The sequence below is a fragment of the Equus quagga genome, chromosome 15 (genome assembly GCF_021613505.1).
Source record: "Equus quagga isolate Etosha38 chromosome 15, UCLA_HA_Equagga_1.0, whole genome shotgun sequence".
Taxonomy (NCBI): domain Eukaryota; kingdom Metazoa; phylum Chordata; class Mammalia; order Perissodactyla; family Equidae; genus Equus; species Equus quagga.
In genome coordinates this window covers 70,512,640-70,532,355 of record NC_060281.1, presented here as the reverse complement: position 1 = coordinate 70,532,355, position 19,716 = coordinate 70,512,640, and the positions used below count along the sequence as shown (strand labels likewise).

General features: G+C 51.0%; 2 protein-coding genes across 9 annotated transcripts in view; both read left to right on the top strand.

Annotated features, from left to right (window-relative positions):
• CCDC62 (coiled-coil domain containing 62) overlaps positions 1-2,208 on the top strand; it is a 36,475-nt gene extending 34,267 nt beyond the window's left edge. For 4 of the 6 annotated variants that reach the window (XM_046640872.1, XM_046640878.1, XM_046640877.1 and 1 more), the window contains 2 exons: positions 703-796; positions 1,501-2,208. In XM_046640872.1, coding sequence (XP_046496828.1) covers positions 703-756 — 54 coding nt within the window. In that variant the 3' untranslated portion in view covers positions 757-796; positions 1,501-2,208. The remainder of the gene's footprint in view (positions 1-702; positions 797-1,500) is intronic. The other 2 variants (XM_046640873.1, XM_046640874.1) reach the window with 1 other exon arrangement.
• A 4,053-nt stretch (positions 2,209-6,261) lies between these two features.
• HIP1R (huntingtin interacting protein 1 related) overlaps positions 6,262-19,716 on the top strand; it is a 29,059-nt gene continuing 15,604 nt past the window's right edge. For 2 of the 3 annotated variants that reach the window (XR_006885356.1, XM_046640476.1), the window contains exon 1: positions 6,264-6,455. Coding sequence is in view for 2 of the 3 variants with exons in the window: in XM_046640476.1 (XP_046496432.1) it covers positions 6,363-6,455 (93 nt within the window). In the remaining variant the exon portion in view is untranslated. Of the gene's footprint in view, positions 6,456-19,716 lie in introns of all 3 variants that reach the window. The other variant, XM_046640477.1, reaches the window with a different exon arrangement.

Genomic DNA, 19,716 nt, shown 5'->3' with positions numbered 1-19,716 from the left:
CTAGAATAATGTTTTTAAATGAATAAAATAAAATACATCAGATTGTAAAATATAGGAGGGCTATTTGAGTAGAGAGGAAGCAGCGTGAGTAAAAGCACAGACGTCTGGAAGCTCGGAGAATAATCCTCGGATGGCTCAGATAGAGGCCCCACAGGGAGGAGGAAGAGGCTGAGAAGGCAGCTTACCCTGCAAGCTGAAGTTCATCACCTGCGAGTACCCGTGTCTGGCCAGGTGTCATCCTCCTCCTCTTTCCTCCTCCTTCTCTTCTTTTTTAAATATCTCCCCCAAACTTAACAATGCTAACTAAGCCCTCAGTAGGCACTTTAATGAATTATAACACTTAGACTTGTTGATTCTTCTGATGACTGTTGCTTCATTAAGGGCTCACCACATCGTCTATGTTGGGCTGACAAAGAGCCGCTTATATTTGAGCATTAGCTGATTGCCAGAGTTTAGCAATGACACATATGGTAAAGCAAACAGCATTCCTACGATGCCATGAGGGACAGAGGGCCCCACACAGGAGTAGGAAATCCCTACCTCTTTGTTGGACGGATGGATGGTAGTTGATGAAATTACTTCCTTCTATTCCATTAATTCCCAAAGGTCTTTTAAAGGCAATTCTGCTATGTTTGTGTATTGTCTTCTTAAGTATTTTCTAGTTTTCCTTTCCTGGGTACTGATTTGGGATTTGTTTTGTAGAATTTAGAAGTCTCAGAAGAGTCAGCTCAAAAAAATACCTTTCTCAGTAATTAGAGAAAACAAAAGTCAACTTCAGTCTTTGTTGTGATCATGGGTAAGTCACCTTTGCTTGTCTCACCTGTGTCTCAGTTGGCATTTAATAAGTAACTTGGGAACATTGATAATGTGGAGTCAAGGCCATGCATTTGGACGCCCTGTAATCCTTTCTCTTGTGCTTGACCTATTTATACATACCTTCTAAATTTAATCAGAGGAAAATGGCAGTTACTTGTAAGAGAAATGCAGATCAAAAAGTTCTTGTTCTCAGTACCCAGATTTTTAACCTAAGGAAATGAATACATACAGCTTTCAAAATCGGAATCTAAATGAACATTTCAGCATTTCGTCTGAATGTCTGTCTGGAAAGAAGTCTTTTCCTGGGGGTTTCAAGTTTTATAAAAAGGTTTATTGACCCAGTAACCACTTTCTTGATTTGTGTTTTCTTCTATCAAACCTTCATTTCATATGCAAAGGCTCTTTAGAATCCAGTTACGAAGTATAATCATGTCAGTTGTTTTCAGTGTAAGCGCAGGAGCATTTAGAAAACCGTGGGAGCAGTGAGCTTAAGAAGCCCTCTCCCTTGGTCCCTCTCTCCTGTTCTCGCCCTTTGCTGGGAAGTTTTCATATTTAGGATATCTGGCACGGCCGTGTGTTGATGAAGATCAGGATGTGTAGTTAATGTCTGAGAGCCCAGAGCCTAGAGCACGCCGGGCAGCCCTCATCGATTTTGATTCTATTAACTGCGTTTCCTTCCTGTAGAAGCCGATTTCTCATCTATGTGGAAGGCAGGAAGCAGACATCAATACCTGGGACTTCACCTTTGAAAACAAAAAGAGGATTGTAATCCTTTGTGAGCAACATTTAATACCAAAGGGGAGCAGAAACTGAAAGTGAATTTTTAAACATCTATATTTTGTTTTTCAAATTACCCATTTTCTTATGTAAGAAATATTTTTCATGTGCAAGAAATTAGCCCTTATTGTATATTGTTTGTATACGACGGTTAAATACTAGAAAAGCTCTTTAATCAAAATAGAGAAGCCTGCATATAAAATGCTATTTTAACTATCTGATTTTTTTAAAGCTATGCATACATTTAAATTACAACTAGTGGTTTATCAGAGTCAGCTCCAAATATATGAGAAAAAGTATTCTCTTCTCTTGTGGTTTTAGCTCTGGACTTTACTGTGTAAATAGACATGAAATGATATAATATAAAATATTTTTAACTGGAATTAGCTCCTCGGTTACTGACAGTCGCGGTCCTTCTATCCCAAAGCTGAGCAGAGCCCCATGTTGTCGGGGTCTGTAGTCCTGTCTACTCAAACAAACAAAACCTTGCTGGCAGATCAAGTCTTATATGTATTTTTTTTTTTATCATTAAAGACTAAAACACTTATGTTTTAACTTGTAAAGTAATTTTTTGAAGAATATACTATGTGCCTCTCTGTCTCTTCTAAGAGAATTGATCAGCTTCAGTCAATAAAAAATATTTTTAATAATAAAAAGTAATTTTCTTTGGTTTCTGTTTATTATACAGTGGTTAAATAGGAAAGTTAGTTGCTTGAAAACGAACCTGGCGAGTTAATTTCCTCAGGAATGGGAGTGTATTTTTTTAAGCATTGCAGATAATCAAAGTTCTATTGTGCTGTATAAATGCCGCTTTGTTAAAAGGTTTCAGTGCTGCTTCAGAGATGATTTTCATGAGAGTGAAGGAGCCACCCCATTTAGCCTTTGTAATTAGGGTGCTGAAAAGAGAAATTGGGTGAGGTTTGGCTATGTTCTTTCTAAATGCTTCCTTTCTCCCTCAGCCTACGCTGGTTTGTAAAGAGCAAGTCTGAGGAAGGTATAGCTGATTCTCAACTATCCCCTCCAAATTGGAAGCCTAAAATGTCCGTGGACAGGCTGACTTCCAGTCTGAGAAACAAAATATTAAATTTTCTCCTTCTCTTTTTTTTTTTTTGAGCAAGATTAGCCCTGAGCTAACATCTGCCGCCAATACTCCTCTTTTTGCTGAGGAAGACTGGCCCTGAGCTAACGTCTGTGCCCTTCTTCTACTTTCTGTGTGGGATGCCTGCCATAGCATGGCTTGATAAGCGGTGCCATGTCCGCACCTGGGATCCGAAGCAGCGAACCCTGGGGCTGCTGAAGCAGAACTTGTGCACTTAACCACTGCGCCACCAGGCCAGCTCCTCTCCTTATCCTTCTGATAGGTTCATGGCAACATGTCAATTTGCCTGGTGAAAGGAGAACACTGATCAGGTCTAAGTAGGAAAATTTGGGGAACTAAAGGATTTGAAAAAAGTCAGACATTATTTTGTGGCTTAGTATATTTTAGCTCATAGGGTTATAGTATCTACAGCACCTGTTCTTACCCCAACACATTATTGTGAATTATAACATGTGGAATTCAAAAATGGGAAATCTTCATATTATCAATTTGTCTATCTCAACCTAAGTTATTTAAATGTGTGAGCAATTTCTGTTACAGAGAGGCAGCCTCAGTATGTTTGAAATAGTTGCAAGATAAAACTAGATTTTAGCGTGTATATTTTGTCATCAGCATTCTTTCATCTTAAGAGGAGGCAACTAAATTATACTGTAATTTGCCTGCCAGAAATTATCTCAGCCATCAGAAGAGACTGCTATAAGGGTATTTTTAGAATTTGTGAATAGATAGATCTTTTAAACAGAAATAGAAATACCCCAAAAGAAAGAAATTCTGAATCAAGATAATAAACACTAACAGCAGTTTTACCTAAAAAGTGCTAGTAGAATGCATGGAACTGAGAGGCCCTGGGGTAGGGCTGGTTCATTTCAGGAACGTGGCTGAGGATCGAAACCTGTGTCTGCTCTGACTAATTGATCCTGGAGTTTTTCTCGGTGGCCTTGACCTGAGATTTTCCTTCCCTGGAGTTCTGTAGTGTCGTTAATGTGATTGTTTCGAAGTAATGTACCTTTGCTTCTCTTGAGCCATTTGGCGACGATTTTGTTAGGGTCCATTTCAGGAAAGTTCATCATTCTCAGTCTTAAACAGAATAATCTTAACCACTTCCTACGTGATAGAGAACAGTGACTAAGATCAGATTAAGAAACCAGACACATTAATCAGGACCACAGCTGACAAGGGAGGTTAAAACCAGGATGGTTTTTGAGAGGAGTTTGTCAAACGAAGAGGGCGTATGAATCAGTCCCATAAAGGATGATTTCTGGGTTCTCAGCCAAATGCGAGCTCAGGAGATCTAAACAGAAAAGAACAAAATAATTTGAGTACACAGTAAGTACTGCTTTGCTGGCCACTGGAGGCACAAAGTGAGCAAAGCAGACTCAATCCTTGTTTACAGTCTAGTAGAAGAGATAGACCTTAATCAAATAATCACAAAGAGGTCATAGAAAACTGGTAAGTGCTATGAAATAATGCTTTGAGCTAGGGGCCTAGGTGGAGGGTTCAGGGAAGGCTTCCCTGAGGAAGTGACGTCTGAACTAAGCTAAAAAAGGAGTAGATGCTAACTGGCAAACAGGAGGAGGAAGAGCATTCCAGACAATGGTAACAGCATGTGCAAAGGCCCTGAGGTGGGAAGGAGTATGACATATTTTCAAACCTAATGGACTAGGATGGCACAAGATGAAGCTGGACAGAGAAGCTGGGGCTAGATCATACACATGTCTTAATGAGGCACTGGGGATTGCAGCACCATCATTTTAGTAAGCCCGATGATGTAAATGCTACTGTTTGTCTTCTTGGGTTTTCCTTGAAACAAAGTCTAATTTGTATCCCAAACACTTTGCCTTTGTAATAGTCTGGGGGAAGCATTAAACAACCCTGGAGATACACCAAACTGGCACCTTGATTCTAATGACATGAGAATCTCAGCCAACCAGGGATGGAGCCAGTACTAGAACCAGGTGTCCTGTCTGAGATGTTCTGAGAGATGAACCTAGACAAACTAAGAGTGGGGAAGCTTGTATCCTTGTGTCCCCAGGAATGATCTTTCATAAAACTGAGCCATATGGTGAAGTGTACCAAATTATGGGGAGTTGTTTACTCACTTTCAGCCCTTCATTTCACGGGCGTTTATTGAACATTGCTGATGCACCAGGCACCCTGCTAGGCACTGAGTGTATGAAACTGAGTAAGACAGAGTGGTCCTTGACCTCTGGTAGCTGAAAACCTTGCCTACAAGCAGATAAGTTACAAGTCACTAGAGATGTTTTAGCCAAGTGCTCTGGGATCCCAACACATGTTGAGCACAGTGTCTGGCACAGAAATAACTCTATTCTTAAGAAGAGTGGTAGTTGGTTGCTAATGTTAAGTCACTGTGGCAGACATCACAGATCCAGAGGGGTTGTTGCCTGGATTAAAAGAAGATACTGTGTTAAGTGTGAAGATGACAGGAAAACTGCTTTTGTTCAAGTCGAAAGAGGAGTCTGAGAAACAGCTGGTACGGAGTCAGCAAACTCCTTTACTGTGGACTTTGACCACAGCTATTGACCAGGGTGCTGAGGATTAAAAATGAAATAATACATGTGAAGGGTTTAGCCCAGTGTCTAGCAAACAATAAGCATTCAATAAATATTAGCTATTGTTATTCTGGTAAAGAAGCTTTTCAGTGATTGGAATTACAGAAAGCATGGTTAATTTCTCTAGACTGAGAGGAGAGCTCTGTCAAATACATCTTTCCAGTACCCAGCATCAGCTCCGGACCCAGGCAGCCAGGAATCCGTGAGGTTACAGAAAGGGTCCGGAGACAATGTTCAGGGTTATGTAGGCATCACCTTCCCTCATGGTTGCTGTACTGGGTGATTTCACACCTATATTCTGAGAGGAAAGCTGAGGATAGCAGAAACAAAATAACCATTTGAGAGCACACACTTGGGAGAACTGTGATTCTTTTTACTTCAGTCTTGTGCCCAATAATTTAAAAAGCAAACCAATAATAATGGTTTTAAAAGTCTCACACCACCTCCTGCGGCATCTTTCCGATGCACTTCGATGGCCCAGCACTGTGTTTTGTTCAGATCTGTCTGCAGGCTGTCCCAGCCCTGCCTCCCGGTCCCCTTACTCTGGCAAGGCGTCTGCATGCTGGAGCCTGCAGTCTCTGAAATTTCATCCCACAGCCCCGCACTGATAACAACTGCAGTTACGTTAGAGATGCACAAAGAGAGGACAGCTTAATTGTATGCATTTTTGACACATAAGTTAATATAAGACTAAAAAGGAAAAGTGAAAAAGGCTAGTTGTGCTTCCATTGGTCAGATTCACTTAGGCCAAGTTTTCTCCAATTAACCAGATCCTGGCCTGGTGTAGACAGGACTTAGTGTCCGGGGTGGAGGGTGTGTCGGGAGGAAGGGAGGAAGGAAGGAGCTCTGAGGAAGGAGGAAGGACGGGTTTTTTCGCTCGGCCTTGAGAGGGGAGGGTGGAGGTGTGGAGGGGGCGCTGGCTTGCGGCTCGCCTGGCGGGAGGCGGGGGCGGGGGCGGGGCGAGGGGCGGGGCCCGCGGCGGCCGGGCTCCTCCCCCGGCGGGCGCCGCGCGGGCCTCGCGGTGCCTAGGCTCGGGCGCCGGCGGTGACGCGCTCAGTTGCGCGGAGCCGGGCCGGGAGCGCGGGCGGCGGGCCGGCAGGATGAACAGCATCAAGAACGTGCCGGCGCGGGTGCTGAGCCGCAGGCCGGGCCACAGCCTGGAGGCCGAGCGCGAGCAGTTCGACAAGACCCAGGCGAGCGGCGGGGCCGCGGGCGGGAGGGAGGGCGGGCGGGCGGCGCCCTCTCCCCGGCCCCTCGCGCGCGTCCCTCAGGGCCCGGCCTGCCCGCCTCCGAGCGCCAGGGCTGGGGCCGCCCGCGCCGCCTCGCTCCCCGGCCTCCGCCGCCCGGTCGCCCCGCGCGCAGGTGGACCGGAAGCGCGCGCCGGAGCCCGGCCGAGGTGGCGGGGGAGCGAGGTGGCGGCGACCGAGAGGTGGCCGAGGAGCGAGGTGGCGGGCGACCGAGATGCGGCCCGGGGAGCGAGGTGGCGGGCGACCGAGATGCGGCCCGGGGAGCGAGGCGGCGGGGACCCAGGTGGCCGGGGAGCGAGGTGGCGGGGGACCCAGGTGGAGCGGGGCCGAGACGCGGAGGCGCCCGGCGGGGTCGAGGTGCGTCCGGGCGGCACGGGCCGACGGATTCTCTGCCCTGGCGGTGCTGCCCTCCCCGGCTCCTGCAGACGGGCTCCTGCCACCTGCTTCCACGCCTTATAAAAATGCCCCCACCTCAGGGAGGCAGTGCATTTCCTTGAAGGAAACTCCCTGTTTCCTTTTCTCCTGAGCTGTTTTCCAGGGCCGCACAATATCTCATTATCTACTTGGCGAAAAGTTGCACGTATGCAGCCAGACTTGTTTGCCGGTGCGCTGGCCCACATATATAAATAGGTTCACACCCCCTTATTAAATTCCGGCGCCTGACAGAAACTTCCTCGGGCTCCCTTCCCGCACTTCCCACGCGCCGGCATCTCCTCCAGAGCATGGCCTATCCTGAGAAGGCTGTTTTAAAAATTAAACAATGGTGTGTATTTCTACATGTGCTCCTGCTGAGACCCCACCATGCAGGTGTCGCTGTGTTTCTGCTTTTCTGTTCCTTTTTATTTTACCAACACTGGGGTGTTCTTATGCCCCGGGGAGGGGAGAGCAGACTTGCTCATTTGCCAGAATAAGTCAACCAAGACTGAAATAGCAGAAAACTTTTACTTTAGAAATCAAACAAGCCAAAAGGACCCCACCCACCTCTGTCTGAAGCAGGATGATGACATTTGTGGCTGCCTTTAGCAAGTTCCTTCCCACCTCTCCCTGCAGAGAGCCGTGACGTCTGCAGTTGCTTTCAAATCAAGTTAGCACATGCAGCCTGCAACAGCTTTCGTTTTGAAATAAGAAAAACTCAGGGAGACCTTCTCACCTTTGTGCTTGTAATTAACGATGAAAATGATAGTAAAACCTTGAGACATCAAGGCTATGTGAAAGCCAAGCGCTGGAACCAACCTGGCCGCAAAGTATTAATTTATCCTTGTGATCATCATCATCATCTGGCCTATGGTGTATTTTCAGCCCGGACAGCCCATCGTGAAAACAAATGTGGCATTTAATTTAAAGTTATTAATGCATAATTAATTGTGCCAGGAACTTGCGGAAGGAATGGGGAGAAAAATTTAATTGGCAGAGAGAATCTGGGTGTTGTCACAAGCTTTATTTATTCACTGAGTTTTAGATTTTTCTCCGTGCTTTTGAGGATAAAGAGGTCTGATTGTTTCGTAGAGGAGGTGGAATTTAAAGGGCCAACTTCATTGATCTTAAGTTATAAATCAAGGGCAACCTTCTTTAATGTCAAAGAGAACTCTCATTATAGGTCTACACATTTTAGTGGGTGGCTTGGTAAACTAGAAGGTATTTTGTTTTGGTTTTGCCATTGGGTTTTTCTCAGCGTCTGAGAGGGTCACTTATAATGAATAACTTTCTAATGGGTGAATCTCATAGGATTTACCCATTCCAGGGCCCTTTTCTCTGGAAAGGTAGAGTTTGGGTTCAGTGTCTGAGTTTGCTTGTCGTCAGAGTGACTTATTGAGGGATGTAGGAATAAGGTTTTGTGCATGGTTAATATTTAATTAGATAGCTCCCAGAAATATCTAGTGAGCCGCCAGCCAGGCCCCGTTGGTGGAAAGGACCTGGAGAGCTGAGGTTGCTGCTTGCATGTCTCCCTGTGGACAGGAAATAGCATGCCCCGTCCATGGGCCCACCTTCCCTTGGGAATACGCTGCCTCTGTCTCCACGTTGACCACAGTGCCCCGTGTCCCAGAGGAGCACTTTGGCTTGCTTAGAATTTAAGTCACCGTTCTGCCAGCCTCGCCTTTCCTCTTGGGCTCCTGAGCCAGGAGGAGGAAAATGCTTCCATATTAGCTTTCTTGACAGGCCACGCCCTGTTTTGCAAAGGTCCCTTCCCCACCCAGTCAGGAGTGTTCAGGGAGGATAGCTGGTCCTTGTGATTGTTTTATGGTGAGTGTGTGTGTGTGTGTGTGTGTGTGTGTGTGTGTGTGTAATCCCAGGGGGAATGTCTAGAAAGCTGCTCAGTTCTTCCCCATGACTTTAGTCCTTTGGTGATAAAACCCTTTTCAAAATGGAGGTGATAGGATTGGCTTTTTGTTGGTGTTGCAGTATTCTGAATACAGAATGCTATAGAGTACAGTATGCCTGCGTTCTGAACCTGAAAATTGCCTGTACCATTAAAAGATGGTGTGATGTCATGGAAAGTGCTTGTAGGCAGGTAGATCTGAGTGCTCGCCTGTGTCCCTGGGCAAGTTGCTTAAGTCCTGAATTTGTTTCCTCATCTGTAAAAATAGAGATAATTCAATCTACCTTCTACGGCTGTCTTAAGGTGTAGATACGGTGAGGAAGGCTGAATAACAGCCTCTCAAAGATTTATGTGTCCTGATTCCTGGAACCTGTGAATATGTTCTAGTCCTTGGTAAGAAAATGTTAATCAGCTGACCTTAAAATAGGGGGCGTAGCCTGGGTTATCCAGATGGGCCCAATGGAATCCCAGGGCCTTTAATGAGGAAGAGAGAGGTGGGAGGAGTCAGAGTGATGCCATATGAGGTATGAGGAGGACTCCACCGGCCATTGCTGGCTTCGAAGAGGGAGGAAGGGGCTGCCAGCTGAGGAACATGGGCATCTTCTAGAATCCAAAAAAGGCAGGCAATAAATTCTTCCATAGAGCCTGTAGAAAGAAACAGCCCTGCCGGCACCTTGATTTTAGCTCCATAAGACTCATCTTGGACTTCTGACTTCCAGAACTGTAAGATGATAAATTTGTGCTTTTAATCCACTGAGTTTGTGGTGATTTGTTATAGCAGTGATAGGCAACTAACGCATACAGAATGCAAACACGTAGTAGAGTGCTGTGCACATAGTCAGGCAGCTGTCTTTCTCCCTCCTTCCCCACCCCAAAAAATGCTTTAAAATTTGAGAACTATTTCAGACCGTCCACCAGAGAGGAGACCCATCTTTGAGGCCTATCGTGGTGAGGACTCAGCAGATAGGGGTCTTAGAAATGCTCAACTCAGCCTTGCTTCTTCCTTATCTAAGAGCCCCTTTGCTTCTCTGGGCCTCAGTTTCCCCTGCAGGATATGGAAATAGAGCCCCAAAGCTTCCTTCCTCTCAGGTCAGGACGAGAGAGAGGGGCCATGCTGCTCAGTGAGCCGAGCCCCAGGGTGGGCGTTAGATACAGGCGTAGCGGTGAGACTACCCAGGAGCTGGGGGTTTCCACTGGGGGTGGAACTGTGGAGGGGGGCCAGCCGGCAGACAACAGTTCACGGGTTCAATGTTCCGGGTCAGTGACACGTGCCCCTCCTGCGCCTCAGCAGCCTCTCTGGAACTGCAGACTGGTAAAGATTAACATTTATTGACACGGACTTCACAGCCCCGGCTCGTGTTATAACAGCACTGTCCAATAGAAACAGAATATGAGCCATGTGTATAATTTTTGATTATTGAGCTACATGAAGACAGCAGAGACAGGCGAAATTCATTTTAGTTGTGTATTTTCTTTAGCCCAGTGTATCCAGAATATAACCAGTTCCACATGGAATCACTATAAAAATTATGAGTGGGATATTTTACATTCTTTTCCTCCTAAGTCGTCAAAATCCATTGTGTGTTGGACACTCAGCACATCTCACTCTGGGCTCTCACATTTCAGTTGCTCGGTAGCCACTGTGGCCAGAGGCTACCATATTGGACGGCATGGTGTTAGAATCACGTGGGGAGGTTTTTAAAAATGTCAGTGCCTAGGTTCTGGAGATTCAGAGTGGTTTGTTCTGAATTGGGGCCCTAGGCATTGGTCTATTTTTTTTTAAAGTTCCCCGACCAGGAATTCTTTGGAACCCTCTTGTTAAAGGCAGACCACAGGACACAAAGAGGTGTTTGGGAACTTAACTCAAGTTTCTGGTTTGCAGTGTTCTTCAGGACTCCCATTTTTTGCACACGTTGGTCCCTCTGCCCTGACTTCCTGCCGCCTTGTACCCATCCCCTCCTCCCTGGAGTCTCCTCTGATGAGCAGGTGGACTTACACACCCCCAGCTTTATGTCTTCATTATTCCTTACAAACACTCTAAGTCACTAACCACTTTCTGGGCCTCCTTTAAATGTTCACCTGAAAAAACTTCCTCTGGCCTCCGAGTTTGGGGAGAAATCTAAATCATGTGGTAGACAGCCAGAACACCCCCCACCTCTGTCCCACCACTGTCATGGGGGCCACTGTCAGGACCCTGGGGGCAGGGGTGGGTCTGTCTTCTCTTCGTCAGGTCCCCACATACCAGGTACAGACTGGTTGAATAGCTGAAGAACAGAGGTGAGCCAAGGCTCCTTCCTGAGAAGGAGAGAGAACCAGGCTCCCAACCAGCCTAGGGCATTGCCCCCAAAGCCGAACAGGAGCCACTCCAGGAGCACTTACCTCCCCCGCCCAGGCCTGAGCCAGCTGGAGTGGGTTGTGGGTAGTGAGCTGTGCCCTTCCTGCCACGTATGCTGCTGTTTCATGCCAACATGCCCTCCACCTGGTTCTGCCACATCAGCCTGCTTGGCGATGCTCAGACAGGCAGCTGACTTCCTGACTCCCAGGCTGCCGGAATCCCCTCGGCTCCCTGGGTATCCGGTGACCTCTTGGTCCAGGGTAGGGATGGGGCTGCTAATCCTCCCCTCCCCCTTCCCACCTTTGGTGTGTGTTTGCCCCCATGACAGTTCATGAGGACCATTTACTGTGTGTCTTTTGGCTTGTTCCTGGTGCTTTGGGGTGTGCTACAGGAAGATAAAGATCATTCTTGTTCCCTCCCAGAGTTTTCATTTCAGCGAAGGAGGTGGGAGAGGTGGGAGATGGACAGGTGTGCTGTGGCAGAGTAGTTGAGAGCAAGACTCTGCCTTGGTCTCCTCACCTGCCAAATGGAGATGGTAATAGTAGTACACATGTCATGGGGTGATTGTGAGTATTTACAGGACTTCATAGTGCCTGGTGCAGAGTAAACGCTGTTACATTGCGTACAGAGAAGCAGGTGGGACAGAAAAAAATAGCAATCCTGTCCCTCTTGGGTTCTGGGCCCCTAGTTTAGCCAACTATGAATGAAGAGAGGAGTGAGGGCAGTTTGGAAGAGAAGACAGCCAGGGTTGGGCGGACACAGGAAGGTGGGGAACAGCCCGTTCCTGGAGGAGTGAGCCTGCAGGTGCTCACGTTCCAGACTGGCCGGCCCCTTCTCCAGGACAGCAGGCCTCTGCTTCCAGGTGACGTTGTCCTCTGGGAAGATACTCCAGGGGGAAGCCCCAGGGAGGCTGGCCAGCATCTGACTCCTTTGGCAGAAATGCCCGCTCTTCTGACATTACCCCCAGGCCAGCATCCCAGGCTGGACAGGCTGGGGCCGTTTGTGACTGAAACCCGACTGGGCACTTGATTCCAGCATCTCGATGTGGAAACTCTGGAGTCAAATCCAGGCCTGCTTGGCTGAGGGACAGGGAAACCCAGCCAGCTAACCTGAGACGCCCGGCCCAAAGAACGGAGCCACTTTGGCCAACCAGCTGTGTTGTCGGCGATGCCCTTCCCCTTCACGTGATTTCAGGGTGGACTCAAATGTCACCTTCTTTGTGAAGCCCTCAGCTGCTTTCCTCCTGCCCAAGCCTTGCTACGCGTCCCCAGTTCTCATGTGTTATTCGCACTGTCTCCCCATCTCCATGATATACTGTGGCTGAACTGGCAGAAGTGGACGGATGCAAGGTTGGGCATGTGTTTAGGTCCAGGGTCATGGGAGGAGGGTTTGCACTGCCTGCCCTCTGAGCCCCCTAAGTACTAGGCCCCTGAACTCCAAGATCCTCAGGCTGGGACAGTGTTGGCTCCTCTTGTGTCCTAGCACCCAGGAGTGCCTGGCTCAGGGAACACACTCAGTGTGCGTGCGCCGAATGAATGGATGATGCCAGCGGGGACCGGCGAGTCTCCCTTCTTTGAGTGTCCCTTCTTTAGTACCATTGCTTGGCGAGGCCTGAAAGGCCCACAGCACCCACTGCAGTGAAGGATGAGCCATGGAGAAAAGTTTAATTGAGGCGGGATTGTTTTTTCTCTTGCTGAAATAAACACAGTCCTCAAACTGCAGTAGGTCCGCCTGCCAGGAAATGTCTCAGCTCCTGGCTTGTGGGACAAACAGGTCTGTGGAGTGATGTCACCAGGGCCCAGGGAAGGAAACCTCCTGGGCTGGCTCCCTGTCTATTCTGGAGGCACGACTTAGGGCGTTGTCCTCCTCTTCCTCATGTGTCACCTGCAGAGCGCAGGGGAGAGGTGGCAGTGGGCCGGGCTGCCCCCTCTGGACTGGGTCCTGGTGAGAGGGAGGACCCTTCCCTGGGCTCACACCTGTCCTCTGGAGGGGTAGGTGGCCCCAGCGCCACCTCCAGTTTCATAAGTTGGAATGATTGAGAGGCCCGGCCAGGGCGGGACTGGGGGACGTGAATGAAGAGAGAGGAGGTTGAGTTGGTAGGACCAGCCTTGCTCTGCTGACTTCTCGTCTGCTGAAATCACCGGGCTGCAGACCTCGGCCCCAGAGCTCCTCACCGCTTTGCATGCGACCACATCCTAGCCGCCGCCTCAGCTACAGAAATCCTGTGTTTGCTTCACCAGTGGCTTTGAGGTGGCAGACGTGTCTGAATGAGATCGCTCTGTCCTTCAAACAGCTCTCTGGAAACGCTAAAGCAGAATGACCCACCTCTGCCAGCCCCTGTGCTGGCTCTTTGAAGGACGCTTTTGTCCCTGCTGACCGCTGCCGTTCACGTCATGACGACGTTACAAGGAGCCTAAGTCTGATTCATCGCAGGGTTGATTTTAAAAACAGAAATTGTTTTATAGTTGCCTTTACTGTTTAACTCTAGTGGTTAAATTATTAGCTGGAGAAAGAGACACTCACTGCCTTGAATTTAACCAGTACTTACATTTGAAAGAGCTTTTGTTCATTCAAGTGTTCACTTTCATTCATCCAATAAAGATTTATTGACGCCAGGCACGGGTCTGGGGCCTGGAGATACAGCAGGGAGTGAGACCGATGGATTCCTCGGGCTGTGTACATCTGTTCGGGGGCTGGAGGTAGAAACAGAATAAATGGCAAACAAGATGGTTTCCAATAATAAATGTCCCGGGTGAAATTAAACGGGAAGATGCTGCCCATGTGGAGGGAGGGCCTGCTGTAGATAGGGTGTTTGGGGAAGACGCCCCCAGGAGGATGCATTTGAGCTCAGAGCTGGGTGAGGGACGTGGGACCTGGCTTCTCTTTGAGGAACAGAAGGAAGTACATGTGGCTAGAACCTAGTGAGATGTTTCATACAAGCTTTGTGTGTGTTTGCATTTTAGAAGACCTGAGGATTTTTTATTCCTGCTTCTCAGACGGGAAAGCTCTAGTCTGGAAAGGGGAAGTTTCTAAAGCAGAGGCTCCCCAGTCAGTCGGGGCCCAGGGGACCAGGGTCTGAGGGCTGGGGTGCTGCGGCCGGCAGCTGTGGAAGTAGGCAAGGAAACCTGTTTTGTCCCCAGACCCGTGGGCTGCCAGACGCAAGGGCTTCTGGAGAATGGGTCTCCCCGAGTCCGTGTTCCTCTGCTGTGCAGGTCTCCCCAGGGACTTCAGGATGTCAGATCTCACAGAACAGCCAGGGCTGCGGCCCCTGCGGTCCCTCGGCTCTGACCCCTCACCCAGGGCTCTGGGTGCTGGCGACGGTGTTCTGACATTGGCACGCATTGGGCTGAGGAGCTGTGGCCCCGTGAGAGGCTTACACTCTTGCTCAGTCCTCAGTGATTGTCCCCTCCCTGCTGCTTCCCTGACTTTGTGAGTCTTCCTAAACTTCCTGGGAACCCCTTTGCCCAGCTTGAAGCCCCACAGCCAATGGGGCTTCCCGGCTCGGTCATCTGGCTTCCTCAGTGTCCATGCCCCAAGGCTCTGCTTCTGTCTCGAGCCTCTTGGGGGTATCACCTGTGGTGGCTCTAGCCCTGGCTTGGCTGGCTGCCTCCCCCAGCTCTCTTCTCTCTAGATCTCCGCTGAGATGCTTCCTGGTGTGTGTCCCTACGAGGGGCCATCCAGGGACGAATGGCAGCTCTATCTGACCTGGTCCTGGGATTGTCTCCTCAGGCTTGACTCCCGGGACCTCTCCTGGATTGGGTTCTTATTAGACAGACTAGGACAAGATTGTTCCTGGAAGCAGGCAGGTGTGTCTTGAGGGCCCAGGCTCTCTTGGACCCGATGGGGCCCCTGTTAGAGGCCTTCCCAGATGTCCCCGCCCTGGCCTCAGGTCAGAAGCTGCCCGGGACAGAGCCACAGTGAGCCGAGATGAAGGCTGGGGCCCAGAGTCAGATGCTCTCTCCACAGGAATGAGGGGTCAGTGGAGGAGCCCCAGGAGCTGCTCAGTGCCTCCCCAGTGATGTTATTACCCTGCTCTGAACATATTCCCCAATCCAGAATCTGCATCCTGGCTTGGAGTCGGGCCAGGTCCTGCCTGAGCGGAAGTGGGCCCCTGGGGAGCTGGGTTCCTGTGGTGGGACAAAGAAGGATGTCTGTGTTGATGCACTGCTCCCTCAGCCCAGCCTCTCTTCCCCGAAGACCACGAGGTGGCAGAGAGGACAGTCCCCAGAGCCGAGCAGCCTGGCTTCCAGTCCTGCCAGCCACCCTGGGCAGTTGCTCGACCTGCTGTGCTGCAGATTCCTGGTCCGGGTTGATGGGGGAGGATTGTGTGAGGGTCGAGTCACTACAGTAAAGTGCTTAGAATAGCACCTGGCAGGGCTTAAGCACTCGTCAAAATGTCATTATTATGACCTTGGGCAGGCGATTAAGCTCCTTAAGTCTCGCTTTCTTCATCCGCCTGCTTCCAGGGTTACTTAGGAGATTAAATGAGATAATACCAGTGAATTGCTCAGCACGGTGCCTGGCACATGGCTGAACTCGATAAAAATCATTTTATTATTAGGTTATCGAGATCAGTTTGCTGGTCTGGTGGCATGAAGTGCACCTTTTACAAACTTCCCAGTGCTGTGGATTTCAACGTTGTCTCTAGAGCATGCTGGAACCTTCCCATCCCTTGGCCTGTGGCCACCCCTAGTGTTGTCCTCACCTCTGCCCTTCAGAAGGTGAGGCCCCTCACTCTTCCAGCACTGGGTGGAACAAGGCGCAGACTCTTGGAGAGTTCCAGGGGAGGTGGCTCCCCAGAGCCTGGGGTGTGGACTTGTTGGATTTTTCCAGCACAGAAGGAGCAGCGGTGGTCTGAATGCCCATGAAACTGTTTGATCCCCACCGTCACGGGTCTAAGGAGCGTCTCTGCCTGCCCTCTGCTGTCTTTGCAGACCCTCCTGCTCACTCCCCCAAAGTCCCCCTGGGCATTTCTGGGGATCTCACAACAGCTGTGGAACCCACCATTTTGCTCTTGCCCTGCTTCCTCTGTTCAGAAGTGGGGAGAGCCGCTCCCTGCCCCCACCCCTGAGCACTCAGAGGTGGAATGGGAGCGGCTCCCCTTCCTCGCCCGCAGGACCCTTCTCTCCAGCTCCGGGTTTTCTACTCTGACACTGAGGCCCCTAATCAATCCATTCCACTCAAAGCTTTTGTCTCCCTGGAAGGTTTCTCTCCATGGCAATTGATCCCACCAGCTGTGAGGGATTAAATTCGCTGGGGGTGGTTCTGGCCCGGGTGGCTGTACCAGGGCAGAAGAAAGCCTTTTTTCAGGCCCGCAGACTAGAGAGAACCCACACGATGGTCCTGGATTTCCCTCTGGCTCCCCCTTACCCTGCAGTTTTCCCACAGTCACCCCTTGGGGTGGCATGAGGATGCCATGCTGTGTAGACAGAACGAAGTGTCACTGGCAGATCTGCCTTGAGACTGGGCTATGTCAAAATCTCCTGGCATAGATTCCAGTGCTGAGGGGAAGAACCCTAATGCTCTCCCCACCTCTGCAGCCTACTCAGGACAGGCGGGGGGAGGTGGACGGGCGCCCCCAGGCCTGACGTCCCCTCCTGGGACGAGGCTTGGCTGCTGCGCCTGGCAGGAAAAGTGAGGCCCTGTGAAGTGTCCACAGACTCCCTCTGTGTGAGCACTGTGCCTCCTTGTGAGGCTTCCCGACCCACACATCTGCCGCCCTGCACACAACGGGGCCGTGTTCCCGCTGGGGAGGACCCTGTTCCTGTAGCCAGCGTGGGGAGTGGGTGGCACTGGGGGCTGGGGGGTGGAGGCCTGACACCCTGACAGACTGTGCCCTGTACCCAAGTCACCACATCCCGCTGGGTCCCCGGAGCCTCCCTCCCTGCTTCTGAAAATCTTCCCTGTGCCGGGCTCTGTTTAGGGATGAGGGTACAGCAGCGACCAGAGAGGCAGAACCGCTTCGCTTGTGGCGCTGACATCTGGTGCGGTGGGGAGAGATGGATAATAGTCAAATAAGGAAAACATTGTTCTCAGGGGTGCTGAGTACACAGAGAAGCATAAATCAGGCGGGATTTAAATAGGGTGGCAGCAGGAAGGTGACAGGTGAGCAGAGACCCAAAGGTCGGGGGAGCCTGGCACTCTTTCTGGGGTCCAGTGTCCCGCCATGAGAGGGGCCTGGTATACGTTTGTACCAATGATGAAGTAAAAGCCTGTGCCTAGTGACCCGTGGGGAAGACTGGGAAGTGGGAGTACCTAACCTTGCCCCCAGCTAAGCAGTGCCGTGGCTGCCCTCCTCCCTGCTCCAGGAAAGGCAGCCCTCCCCCTGGGCCCCAGCCAGCCCATTCCTCTAGGGTGTGTCTGCTTCTGCTCTCCAGCTGCAGGCCCTGGGAGGAGAAAGGGGGAGGCCTCCAGGAGGGAGAGGAGTTAATACGCAGCCCCTTCCTGGGGTGTGCTCTGGACATGGGGAGGACAAAACACTTGCTGTGACTGTGGTTGCATCTCTGCGTCCACAGCTGCCTCCTGGCCTGCTCTGCATGTGTAGCTTCTGCTCTGCTTTGCTCTTCCTTGGATTCTGGAACCAGGTGGCAGTCGTCAGAAGAGGCAGCTCAGGTGACAAGGCAGCTGGGGATGGGGTTACACACCCCCAGAAACAGGACACTTCTGGCTTACAAGCTGGCAACTGCTTGCTACTGGGGGAGGCACGGCCCCACCCCATTGCCCTGTGCACTGCCATGCATGCCTGTCTCTTCCCAGCTCTGCGCCGGCATGGGAAGGAGGTGCCTGGGGAGCTGTAGAGCAGACTTACTAAGGACGCCAAGTGTGGAGTCAGCCAGCCCTGGCTTTGCCCTTAGTAGCTGTACAGACGAGATGCCTAACCCCTCTGTGCATCAGTATTCTCATCAGAATTTTGGGCTCATGACCACTTCCCAGGCTTCTTGGTGGGAGGCATGTTGCCTGTGCCTGGCGCAGGGTAAGCACCCAGTAAATGGCGGTTGTTGATCATCATCACCACCACTATTGTGGACAGAGTTCTGCTGGGTGGGGTGTGATTTTCATGTGGGACAGGGAGTGGCCCGTGTCAGGGCACAGTTCCTCTCACGGTGGCTGCTCAGTGATGCTTGTTGAGCAAAGGCAGGCGCCAAGGCTGTGCTGGCAAAGGATTGGCAAACAGAACAGATCGCCAGGGGAGCCTTCCGTGTCTGGCTTGCTGAGGCTTTGAGAATAAGAGGAGCCAGAGCCTGTCTGGGTTTCTCTTAGGGCCCTGGTTCAGGGAGGCAGGGAGCTGCTCTCCCAGCTTGTCCCTGATCCCGGGAGAGTGGCCCCTGAGGGGCCCAGGGTGGTGTGTGGCTGCGGCCCCAGGACTCCCCGCACCCCACGAACCGGGCCACAATGGGCACTGTGTGTGAAAGGAGGTCAGCCTGCCTTGTGGAGTAGGGGGGAGGGAACCAGGCCTCCTGCTTCCAGCCCCATCCACTCCTAGGTCTGTGTGTTTGATCAGAAAGGACCGCCTATACTCCCATGGGCTGCTTTTCTTACGGAGGAAACCTCACAGCCTGCCCAGTAGGCGAAGGTCGGTTCCCAATAGACTGTAAATGAGTGAAATCACCTCCTTGCCGGGCAGGGGCAGCTATTACTGCTCAGATGGCAGAGTGGAGAGTGCAGTGGCCTCTAAGATAAAAAGGAAGTGCCAGCGCTGCCCCTCGAGGCTCCCCCTGCCCTGTCCCCGCTCCTATGAGGACTGCTGGGGCCTGTGCTCCTGTCCCAGTCACACCATGCAAGTGCGTCCTGATGACGAGGTGGCGACCTGCGGGCTCAGGTCCTGGCTACAGGGTGACCACGCAGCCCCTGGAGTCCTTGCTCTACCCAGGGCAGGTCCTTGGAGGGCGTGGGGGAAGCTCAGTGTGGGCCCTGGCTAAGGACCTGAGGGAGACTTGGGAGAATCAGCTGGCCTGGAGAGGTGTCTGCATTTGTCGAGTGTCCCGTCCCTTCCTCCGATGGCACAGGAAGCTATTCTCAGCCCACAAACACTGATGTCCCTAGCTCAGTGCTGGATGGGTGGAGAGGCTTCTAAGACCTGCCCCCAGGTGGAGAAATAAATCATATCCACAAGTAAACCCAGGACTGGCAATAATTCCAGGGTGAGTGGGGTGGAGGGTGACAGTAAGTGCCGTGAGCCTTTGGTGAGGGAGCAGTCACATCCAGGAAGCCTTCTCGGAAGAGGAGGCATTGAGCTAAGGTAGAGGAGACAGGACTCCAGCAGATGGAAATGGGAGAGGCCCTTCTCCAAAGGTGAGATTGCTGCTTGCTCAGGGCCCAAGTGACAGCAGCAGGTGTGCTAAGTGGACCCCCCACTTCCTGCCACTCCTGCAGGGCCACAGTTGCCATCTGCATTGGTGGGGATGGGAGCTGAGTCAGGACTTGGGCCCACCCAGGAGAGGTTGCCTGCATGGCAGACAGGCGATGGGAGCTGGGCTCATCCTGGTTTTCCACATAGTGGCTGTGTGGGCCTTGTCAGCTTGCATCATTTCTTGGGCCTTGCCCCACAGTAAGTG